The 12,105-nt window shown below is 32.8% G+C and overlaps 2 protein-coding genes across 2 annotated transcripts; one reads left to right on the top strand and one right to left on the bottom strand.

The window, feature by feature from the left end:
- On the top strand, nucleotides 1-3,309 carry LOC140831343 (mitochondrial ATP-independent inner membrane protease subunit 2-like). The gene is made up of 5 exons (XM_073195098.1): nucleotides 1-205; nucleotides 1,546-1,718; nucleotides 2,151-2,334; nucleotides 2,762-2,868; nucleotides 2,961-3,309. The coding sequence occupies exons 1-5, from the start codon at nucleotides 134-136 to the stop codon at nucleotides 3,040-3,042; spliced, it is 618 nt and encodes a 205-aa protein (XP_073051199.1). The 5' UTR covers nucleotides 1-133; the 3' UTR covers nucleotides 3,043-3,309.
- A 4,369-nt stretch (nucleotides 3,310-7,678) lies between these two features.
- Nucleotides 7,679-9,018, bottom strand: LOC140808093 (uncharacterized). Its single transcript, XM_073165115.1, has 3 exons — nucleotides 8,376-9,018; nucleotides 8,178-8,237; nucleotides 7,679-7,962 (listed from the first exon to the last, which is right to left on the bottom strand). The coding sequence occupies exons 1-3, from the start codon at nucleotides 9,016-9,018 to the stop codon at nucleotides 7,679-7,681; spliced, it is 987 nt and encodes a 328-aa protein (XP_073021216.1).
- Nucleotides 9,019-12,105: the final 3,087 nt, after the last annotated feature.

Genomic DNA, 12,105 nt, shown 5'->3' with positions numbered 1-12,105 from the left:
GAGTTGGGGGATTGCATACGAAACACAAACTTGCCCACAGAAATTGGATTGAACCCCCAAATTAGAGGGGGGGAAGATTTCGAGGGTTTAAGGGAAATTGCAGCGTTAAAAAATTCATCCAGCTGAAATCGAGATGGTTGCGCCCTCTACTTGGTTCCGCTACATTGCCAGCAAACTGGACTACTCCGTCTCTCTCAGCCGAAAGGCGAGTCCTTCAGCTGATCGTGGAGTTTTTCTTTTTTTGTATTCCTTTGTTTGTTTTGAAGTGTGGTTTTGGATTCTGCTGTATTTATCCTAATATAATTTGTGGGAATGTTGGATTCTTACAAATTCTGTAAAGATTGAATCGTTTCTTGTTTTAATTGGTAACATTTGTGAAAAAATTATATTTTTGTTAGTGGATAAAACAATAGTGAAAATGTTTCTTTACTGGGTTAGCTCGAAATAATGAACCCATTCCGTGGGTCAGAAACTCGGGAAGAGGATAGATAAAAGAATGTTTTTATTGCTGAGAACGCTAGCCTGTTAAAGTTTTAGATATAAAATCAACATATCCTTTGAAACTCCTTTTGATTTCTAGCATATGTTATATTAAGCTTTAAACTTTTAGTAGTTGTAGCGAGATAAATTAAGGGGTAGCTGATTCCCCGGTTCTATTCATCAATCACTTTTTTGGGTGGAAAATGGATAAGTTTTACTGTTTTACTATTCAATATTCCTGAAAGGCTTCAGTAATGTTTTGTTGGAGGCCTTTGGCTTTAGCAACTTATTCTTCCCTTCACTCTGCTTAGGGCCTCTGTTTCCATGGTTTTTCGTTTTTTTTTTTGCCATATTATTGTTATAGATCCTTATATCATACCATATAGCTTGTGTGTTTCTTTGTCATTGTCTCCTGTGTATTAAATTGTTCTCATAGAAGAGCCTGGTTCTGAGTTCTGATGACACTAATCTTTCGAGAGTTTGTGTCGCACAACTTATGCATGGATGATGCACAAAACGAAAGGGAAAATATCTGTCTGCCTCTGATTGGGAGCGTGACTGCACCATGGGGTTGCTTTTGGTAGTAAATGTCTTTATAACTTAAAAAGGAACATCATGGTCTGTGGACTTTATGTATTAGTTAATGCAGTTTTGTTAAGAGTGAAGGAAAAATCTATGAGACCTGAAGTCGGCAAAAGAGATGTAGTAGAGTGTACAAGGTTGGCAGTGAGTGTGCAAGGTTGGCTGTTAGAGCCTAATGTTGAGGAGAGGCCATGTAGGCATTGTATTCTATTTTATGTCACCTTGTTGGCAAAATATTGTATCATTCAATATTTTAGCATCGATTCTGCTCTAAACGGTTGTGAGAGCTGTTGCTTTCTTTTGCGTGAGCAACTTCTGTTATAAAATTTTAAGAAGAAGGGCTTGTTATTATGTGTTTGCTCTATCTGTTCTGCACATTTTAGAGCATTTATCTTTAACTGTTCTGTATTATCACCCGGGAATTCTAAATTTGGTGTTTGAAGATGTTTCGTGTAACTTTCTTTGATATAATCTTCTGCACAGATCTATGTAGGAGGTCAAATTGCAGACACTGAAATATTTGATACCATATGGAAAAATCTTTTCCAAGGAAAGTTGACATTCTTGCATTGGAACAAAGGAGAGGAGATGGCATCAACCATTGGGACTCAGGGGGGAACTCTTCTCGTTCGGAAAATTCCAGCTGCTGATCCAACGTAGGTTTTATACAAAAATATTCAGTGTTTTTACATTTATTTTATTTCTGTATATTGGATTTGGACATTGGTCTAATTTTCTCGTCCATTAGCATATCAGTCGTATTGTTACCTATTTTATTTTTGTTGGATATTGACCGAGAATATTTTTCTACATATGCAGATTTAACTTGACCAAAGGGGTTGGTGTAAATTACCATTGCATCTTAAAATATAATTGGGATTTAATTTTTCGCATTGACCATTTTGTTATTATTATATGGATTAAGCTGGAACAAACATTACATAATTTCCTGATTTTCCCTCCTGCGACTGCATATTTTGATTCTTGCCTGTCTTGGTTTCATATATGTTTGAGGTCGGGGTATCAGACTTCTCATTTTTGACTGACGTTTGAAGAAATTTTGACTGCACGTGAATGTTTTTTGACAGGAGAGTCTATGTTGGAGATGTGGTAGTCCTAAAGGATCCCTTGAACGTAGACAAGTATCTTGTGAGGAGGCTGGCTGCTGTGGAGGGATTTGAGATGGCTTCTACTGATGAAAAGGATGAGCCTTTTGTCCTCGAGAAGGATCAGTGCTGGGTTTTAGGCGACAATGAAAGTTTAAAACCTAAGGTATGCATTTTATTAGAAATCAAAGAATGTATTAGGAATTAGATTTGATATTGTTAAGATAGACGTATCTTTGGTATGATTTCATCTTAATTTAAACTTAGGAATGATTTCTAATCAGATTTACGCCAATACACTTTCACCTTTGCATAGAGGAGGTGATTGTGATTCAAATTGAAAGTGATTAATTGAGTTTTTGCAATTTGGCCTGGATATAGGTCTTTATGACCAATTCATGTAAATCTTGTGTTGTGTTGTATTATCTCGTCCCTGATTTCTGTTATTCAAAACCCGGCATGTCCTTTGTGCTTAAATGGTTCTTGCTTCTGTTATCACGTCACAAGTATCAGATTTTTATCATTCGAATAAGAAAAGTTTAACATGGAAAATACGATCAAAGACGATAATCCTGTTTTCTGGGCTTGTACAGGAATCCTATGATAGCCGAACATTTGGTCCAGTTACCATGACAAACATAGTTGGCCGAGTCATATATTGCCTGAGAAATGCTGTCGATCATGGACCTGTAAATAACAGGTTCACATTTCTTTTTATATACTCTTCATACTAAGCATTACCTATTGCTATAGAGCTTATGCTTTGCAGCAATGCAACTTTTTTTTTTCCAGCCATTTTAGCGAGAGGCAGGATTCACATGTTTTGGAAGTGGAACTTGATGTCGATGAAATGGCAAAAAATCATAAAGCCTAGGTTCGTGCCTCTGATCCATTTGGTGGCAGCTCTGTGCGTTGATTTTGTTGGATATCCTCGTCTGTCAAGTCTTCAGCATGAAATAAATGTAGCACATCTTCTTAATGTTAATTTTACTTGGCAAGGAGGCTTGTATCGAATGTTGTGTTTATATGTACTTCGAGACTGTTGTGGTTCAAGATATTGAACTTGGAGGTTTTTTGTAACCTTGAGCATCTGATAAAATTTTGTTTTTCGAAGGGTATTTGCAAAAGAAACTTTTCTTTCTTTTTTTTTTTGAAAAAAAAAAAACCGTCAATTCTTTACCAAATCGTCATTCGTCAAGTAGTGATTTACAGCCTTTCTGAGAAACAAAGGAACAGCATCCCAAAACAATACATCCCAGCAAGAAAGAAGGCTGCTGCGAGCTAGTTCGTGTTGTTGTGATCTAGTTTGTGGGCTACTTGGTTGGCGTTACCAAGGGTAGTGCAGAAGCGAAACTCCCTGTGAACTGGAACTGAGTAGACGAATAACCTCGGATATATGGTCTTCCTCTGCGAAAGGAGTACGAGTGTGTATAGATTGTGTTGGATCTCGGTTTTCTACACGCCCAAACGCAGCGGAAGTTTAAAAATTTTATTTTATTTTGACAATCAAAATATGTTTGGACGCTCGTATGATTTTCATAATCAAACATACATAGGATATTAAAGATTATACCTTTGTGAATTAAATCACTTGGCTCCAACTATTCCGGGGTTAGCGGAGATAGCTCTTCGTAAATCCATACGAACGTTCTTCGATCTACTTCGAATTAGGTCCACGACTAGATGGTTTATTCCTCTTCCAATTTACACTAGAAAATTGGAAGATATTTTACGTTGAGATAAAAACGAGAGACGGCTCAAACTTTTCTTCAAAAGAAAGTGGCCGAAATTCTTTGATAGGAGAGGGGAGAGTTTTCGAAAATCCTTAGGAGATGGAGGTTAGGGTTTTCAAAAATTATGAATGAATTAAATTAAACTCTAAGCCTGATATACAATATATAAGCTTAGGGTCCATTAACTTAATTAAATACTTAATGGGCTTAATCAATTAATTATTCTAGTCCAACTAGTTTAATTAATTAATTAATCTTTTAAAGTCCAATTAAGATCCTTAATAATATGTATGATGATCTTGTATTCCTACAAGCTCATTATACAAATACCCATTACATTTAATTTAATTCATTTATAAATTCAACATTTGAATTTAATATTTAAATTATAAATTCAACTCCTTGAATTTATCACCTCCAAAATTTAATATTTAATAAACTCAACTTTTGAGCTTAATAAATTAAATCCTCAAATTTTATAAATTCAACTCCTTGAATTTATTCTCTCCAAATTTCATAAATTCAACTTCTTGAATTTACTATCTTATAAATTCAACTCCTTGAATTTATTTTCTCAAAATTTAATTATCATAAATTCAACTCCTTGAATTTACTATATCATAATATAAATTCAACTGCTTGAATTTATTCTCTCAACGGAAATAAACGATCCAGTGCTTGTGTGACCCTCAATGGTTCAGGGATACAGCTAGCCGTGGGTTCACAACTCTTTGTGATTCAGGACATAATCCTTTATTCGGGCTTACCCTAGTTAGCCCCATTCTTTTCATCAACACCTTGATTAAGAATGTCAGAACTCATTTCTGATTGCACCCATCGGATCATGGTAAGAGCGTCTAGTAGCATCGCCCCATGATCCCCTAGGTATCACTGATAGTGCCTGCAAGAACCAGTCGATTATGATTAACGTACAGTACGGTCCCTTCATCTCATATATCCCGATCGAATCTGCAACCATTGGTTCATCGAGGGTTGCATATTAATTCGATAACTATGTGATAACTATAATAGTAGCATCGCGTGTACTATTTGGAGAACTCCTTCTCCAACGTACATCTCGTACTCTGGCCAGAGATTCCATGCACTATTATTTCATTAGATCACATAGGATATCCACACCCGTAGGTGAGCGGTGAATCCCCGACTACAATGCACTGGCTCCTATATGTGTCGCAACTGTACCCAACCTCGCCACCTGATGACTCTCCTGGAGCCGGTAAACGAGTCAAAGCACAGCCCTAGCATATAGAGCCTCAGTGTTGTCCCGGGTCGTAAGGACTAATGGTGTACAATCATAACCACGAACTTATCCTCTCGATGAATGATAACCACTTGGAAAGTCCGAGGGAGGGTTGTTCGGTATAATCATCATATGACTACCCATCTGTATGTTTGGACATCTCTATGCCCTTACCAAGAAACGCAGTACACAACATCACAGATGCTAGTCTCGAGCTCAAGCGACCTTTATCCATGTTTTAGGCGGCTGAATTGACTAGGAACGAATTTAGAATATGCAGTGTTTACAAATGAGTTTCAACATCGAATTACGATTCATTTGTATTAAAGCATAATCAAGGACTTTATCTATGCTGCTTGCATGGGTATACAGATAAAGTATAACGAAACCATTACAAGTTAAATTATATTAAAATAAAGATTGTTTATTTCACTTGAGTCGATAAATTCCCTAGCCAACCGTTGGCTTGCAGGGCATCTACTCTAACAGATTGAATGGCTTTTTAAAAGCGTCCGACTCCACAAACCAAGTCGGCCATATACCAATACTTTTAGATGCTCATTGTTCTCTCTGCCCACTATCCCAATACTAAAATGATCATCTGACTCAAAACTGCAGCATCCACATTCACTTTCAAAATATTTCCCCGGTGCTATCTGCTCGGGCGAGGACATCCTCGGGTGACTGTTTGTGGCCATGGAATATCATTTGAATTTAGCTCAAACTGCATGCTCCAAACATATCAAAAGAAACTTCTCCAAATTAATTCAAACGCCAAATTAATTCAAGCGCCTTTCTCAACTTTCCAGTTGAACAAGTCACCAAAAGAGCCCAAATGGAAGGCTGCATTCACAACAGATTTTTTCGAAAAAAGATAACTTGCATTACTACCGAATATCAATCAATACTACTTCTTTAGAACATGAATGAGCAAATTTAGCTAAACTATGCGCAGCTTGATTGATGTCTTCTCGTGTGATGGATCCCAATAAAACCATTCGTCGTGATAAGATGTTGAATTTGTAAAATCAAAGACGACTCCGGGACCAAAATAATCAGAAGAAGTAGACGCTGCTCGGATTGCCTCGGCTGAATTGGAAAACACCCAAATGGAAGTACAATCACTCGCCCCTATCAAGAAACAACTCTTGTGCTTATTAAATTCTTCGTCTACATCAAATCTAAATTGGAGGTTTAATCCAATTTAATTGCAGCTCAAGACTCGGGATGCTGTTAATCAAAGGGACTGCTTGACTTGCATTTTGGAATTAATTATATTACAATGTCATTGCCCAGTTAACCAAGATAGGCTGGCTGATCGCGCAAAGACCTCGTTGGTTATATAAAATCAAATAACTAACGCTCTTCATTCAACCATTGTATTTTTCCAAAAATTTCTTCATTCAACAAAAAAACCATTGCTCTTCATAATTTGGATATTGAGTTTTTAATTCTTTGATTAAATCCATTAGAGTTCATAGTTTGCCATAAACTTCATAGCAATTCATCATTCATGGAGGTCATCTCCAACCCATAAATCTATTTTGATGCAGTTTCTACACCAAATATAACATTCGTCTCCAACCTATTTACTTCAAATCATACCTCAAAAAGAATATTCTCGAAATATTCTTTTTATTTTACATATATTAATTATTATATTTTATTTAATATATTTATAATTATGACTAAGATTTTATTATTAATAAACTTAAATATTATTATTTAAGTTTATAATTTAATTAAACATTTGTATTTATTATTATATGTATTATAAATCATTAAATCAAATGTGTCCTTAATTAATAATAATTAACATAAATAAATATTTTAAAAATCAAAAATTATTAATTTTAAATTTATATAATTAAATATTAAAATATTAAAATTATAAAATAAATATTATACTATTATTTAAATAATATTTATAATTTTTAATACAAATATTTATAATAAATACAAATAAAAAAATCAAAAAAAAAGAGAAAAAGAAACAAACCTCTGCGCCAAATTGGCGTAGAGGAGTGGCGCAGAGGACCGTTGGAAGAAGAAAAGCTGCACCAGTCTTAGTGTCGCACTAACTTTAAAATAATATAATTCTTACGTCAAATATAAAATTCATCTCCAACCCATCAACTCTAAACTCTACATTAAAAAGAATATTCTCCGAATATTCTCTATTATTTTATTAACAACAAATAATTTATTTCACAAAATATTTATAAACACAATAATTAAAAAATCACTAATATCTAAAATCATTTCTATATTAAAATTCATTATATATATTAATGAATTAAAACATTAATTAAATATATTTTTATAATTAATTTAAAAAAATTAATATTTAATATTAATTTTAAATACTTAAACTTATTACTTAATTAAATGTAATTAACTAATCATTCAAAAAAATTACAATCACACATATAAATATTTTGAACATAAATTACTAACATACAACCAATATTCAAATGATGCTTATAAAATAGAAATGACACACAAATATCCAACTTTTAATTAACGGAATTACTATATAAATCCCATAAATGGTCGATTAGTGCATCTCGTAGTGCGAAGTGAGCCTCTCTGTCTCTTATGTTTTTATACCGAGCAAGAAATTCTTGAAATCTTATATTTTGATCCGTAACCATTTCTACATTTGGAGTTGGTGCTTCCAACGCATCTTCGATTGGTGTATCTAAGTCATGCTCATCTTCGATAATCATATTGTGCATTATAATGCATGCAGTCATTATATCTTGCAAGTGTTTCTTCTGCCAAGCACGTGCTGGAGATGCTACAATTGCAAATCGTGATTGAAGTACTCCAAATGCGTGTTCGACATCTTTCCTACATGACTCTTGTTTCATTGCAAAATATTTTTTTTGGGACTGCGTGGATCATGAATTGTTTGCACAAGAGTTGGCCATTCAGGATATATAACATCGACTAAGTAATATCCTTGATGATACTCTTTTTCACCAATAAAGTAATTTGCTGGAGGAGCGATACCTTGCGCAAGATTTGAAAAAAGATTGGATGCCTCGAGAAAATTGATGTCATTGTTAGACCCTGGCATACCAAAAAATGCATGCCATATCCAAAGATCATAATCAGCAACCGCTTCCAAAATAATGGTCGGAGAACCACTACGACCCGCGTATTGTCATGCCCATGCTGTTGGGCAATTTTTCCATCTCCAATGTATACAGTCCAAGCTTCCCAACATTCCAGGAAATCCACGTTTTTCACCAATATGCAGTAGTCTATCAATATCAATGGAGGTAGGTGACCTTAGGTATCGCTCTGCAAACACCTCTACAATATCCCCACAAAAACGTGGAAGGCATTGAATAGTTGTTGATTCTCCTATCTTAATATATTCATCAGCAGCATCCGCCGGTGTACCATATGCCAACATCCGTATTGCAGCAGTAATTTTTTGATTAGTAGAGAGTCCCAGCCGACCAAGACCATCTACTCGTTGTATGAAATAACGATCATGATTCTTTACAGCTTCAACAATACAAGGCCTCGGACATTCGAAAACTCTTCGAAACATTGCTTCATTGTATCTTGGATTATCAGCAAAATAATCGTTGAAAAGATTACGATCCGCCAATTCTCGATCACGCGGAATTACGATATGACCGGGAATCGTCCCTCCATGTTTGACTTCAACTTCATGTTGCTCAGCATATGAAGCCGCTAAATTTGTGTTATTGGTTGCTAGACTCCCCAATAAATTTTCTGTTTCGTTGATGGACTCAAATTGGTCTTGAACATGTGAATCAAATTCATCAGATGAGCTAGATGATGCTGAATTAAAAAAATGAAAATTTTGATAATTCATGATGTATATTGATAGTTGGAAATTTTGAAGTACGAGTTGGATAACTTCATATGATTGATATTATATAACAAAACCAAATTTATTCACATTATCTTTATCATCTATCCAAAAATTCTGAACCGATTTATACACCGTCGGATTAGATTTCATTTAATCTGAACCATAGGATCTTTAATATATATCCAAAAAAATCTGATCTGATTTATTCACCGTCGAATTAGATTTCATTTAATCAAAACTATAATATCTTTATTTATCATTTATAAAACTTATCATATTTTGAATTATATATATATAATACAAACAACTAGCCAAAAAGATGATAAGTACTAATAATAATAAAAAATAAATAATAACAATAATAATAATTAAGTTATCATACATCGATGATAAGGATATGATATTATATACAATACATACAAATGGCCAAATATGTAATAATAATAATAATAATAATAATAATAATAATAATAGGATCATTATCCTATATCCAAAAAATCCGATTCGATTTATTCACCGTTGGATTAGATTTCTTTCCGTTGGAACCATAGGATCATTATCCTATATCTACAAAATCTGATCCGATTTATACTCCGTCGGATTAGATTTCATTTAATCGGAACCGCAGGATCTTTATCCTATATACGAAAAATCTGATCCGATTTGTTCACCATTGGATTAGATTTCATTCAATCGCAACCATCAACTTCATATAATCTAGTATCACTCATTCTATATATAGATATAACATAATTTCATTTCGAGTCACCATTATCATTCTCTATATAATAAATATTATACTTATCTCCCAATATATTTTTGTTCCAATGGCTTCGAATGCACGAACTGCTTCTTATTCATATCAAGAAGACATACACATTTGTCATGTTTATCTTGACATTTCCCAAGATCCTATCATAGGCATAAACCAATCTCGAAATCAATTTTGGAGTCGTGTCGAGCAAAACTACAACAGTTCCAGAGCACCCGACATGACTGAAGTTCGTAACAAAAGATATGTGCAATCTCGTATGGGCTTAATATTGGCGGCGATTAGTAAATTAAACGCATGCATCCAACAAGTTGAACAACTCAATCCAAGCGGTGCTTCAGATATGGATATTGTGAGTTTTGTTTTGATAGAATATCTATACTTATATTATTATCAGTTTTTTATATTATTTAACTTAAATTTAATTTTATATACAGATAATTCGTGCAAAATAGTTAATGAAACATGATTCTAATTTCAAGAAAGATTTTAAGTTTGATCATGTATGGTCTATTATGAAAGATATGGAGAAATTTGAAGCTTTGTCAAATTATTCACGGTCAACAATTCAAAGAGGTATTGAATTTTTCGACTCTCAACAATCGGACACACAAGCAATGGATTCCCCCAAATCAGCGTCCCTTGGATTATCACCATTTGAGATTAATTTAAATGATGAAAATATTGGTGGTACTTCGTCACAACGGCCACTTGGAGTGAAAAAAGCAAAATTAAAAAAGAAAAAAGATGAATATATGTCACAGACAATTGAATCAATGAGATTAGGACAAGAAAAAATTCTGGAAATAATCCAAACTGGAAATGCTTATCGTGAACATAACAAAGAATTACAGATAAAACATATGCAACAAACTGAACGAAAATTAGAACAAAATGAAACAAAAATAGAACAAAATCGACAAATGTTGGATTTGACTAAGTTTCAAGAAGAAAACAAATTTTGGTAATCGATCTCAACTCAATTCAAGATCCATTTTTGTGTGAAAATTTTAGGGTCGAACAGTTAAGAATTTTGAGTGAGAGAGAAGAAAGAAAACGTGCACGTGATAGTCTCGACTATGGAAAATATTTTGGAGACATTGGAGGATCTGGATCCAGCTTACCTCCGTTTTAAATTTAAGTGCTTGTCATCCTTATTTTATTGTATTGTGATATGATTTTTAATAGTTTGTTGTTTATTATCTTTTTTAGGTTTATGTTGTATCATTATCTTTGATTTTAAGTGTTGTCATCTTATTTTATTTTATGTTGTATTGTAATGTCCATTTTAATAATTTAGTTTTTTTTATGTTTGTTTATTTAATTTTGTATCATTTTCTTTGATTTTAAAAAAAGTAGTGTTTGAAAATGGCATATTTTATATTATTTTATTTACTACAACTAATTTATCACAAATAATTTATTAACATAATAATATTATCTTTATTAATTATGTATTCCAAGTTTTTTAAAATCACTTTGTTAAAATTTATTGTTTGAAATAATACATTTTTATAATTAAATTAAATTATAAAACTAATTATATAATATTTAGAATTTAAGTAAAATTACAAAAAACAATTACAAAAATAAAGAAAAAAAAACAACGCTATTGCTACAGTGTTGCATCAAATTTGGTGCAACACTGTATCAAATCTCTATTTTAGTGTCAAACATAGCGCTGGTAAGAGCAATTAACTCTGCACCAAAATTATACTATTTTGGTGCATGGTTGGAGTTACTCTTATTCAGAAGAGAATGTGGGTATTAAATATTTATATAAATTGGTTTATTTTTAAAAATAATAAATTTGTTCTCCACTATGTTTTCTCGATAGATTCATAGAAGATAATTTTCTGATAATTTTTTTTAAAAAAAAAAAAATTTAATATTTTGTGAAAATTTTAAAATAACATATTAAGAAGATAGATGATATCATTTTCGATCGATATATACAAATTTTTTTCTTCGTTTCCAGATATCCAATACAGTTCAAGCTATAAAATTCATACAATTTTATGAAAAAATATAAAAATATCAGCAAAATCTTGTGAAAAAATCTACAAAAATCTCTGGTAAAACTCTTGATATTCTATGAAGTCGATAAAAATCTATTAACTAAGCAAAATACTACATTTAAATACACATGAGAATACCATCTTTCTAGTATAATTATAAATGAATGGGCAAAAGCAAAAACAAAAATAAATAAATAAATAAATAAACTTGTTGCTATGGGCCATAGGCCTAAAATGCTGGCAAAATTAGTATGTGGGCCTATATTTTAAAGCCCATTTGTTGTCCTTACTACTTGC

Source organism: Primulina eburnea, chromosome 1, assembly GCF_022965805.1.
Source record: "Primulina eburnea isolate SZY01 chromosome 1, ASM2296580v1, whole genome shotgun sequence".
NCBI classification, from domain to species: Eukaryota; Viridiplantae; Streptophyta; class Magnoliopsida; order Lamiales; family Gesneriaceae; genus Primulina; species Primulina eburnea.
Note: the sequence above shows the minus strand (reverse complement) of the source record. Positions and strands in the feature narration are given on the sequence as shown.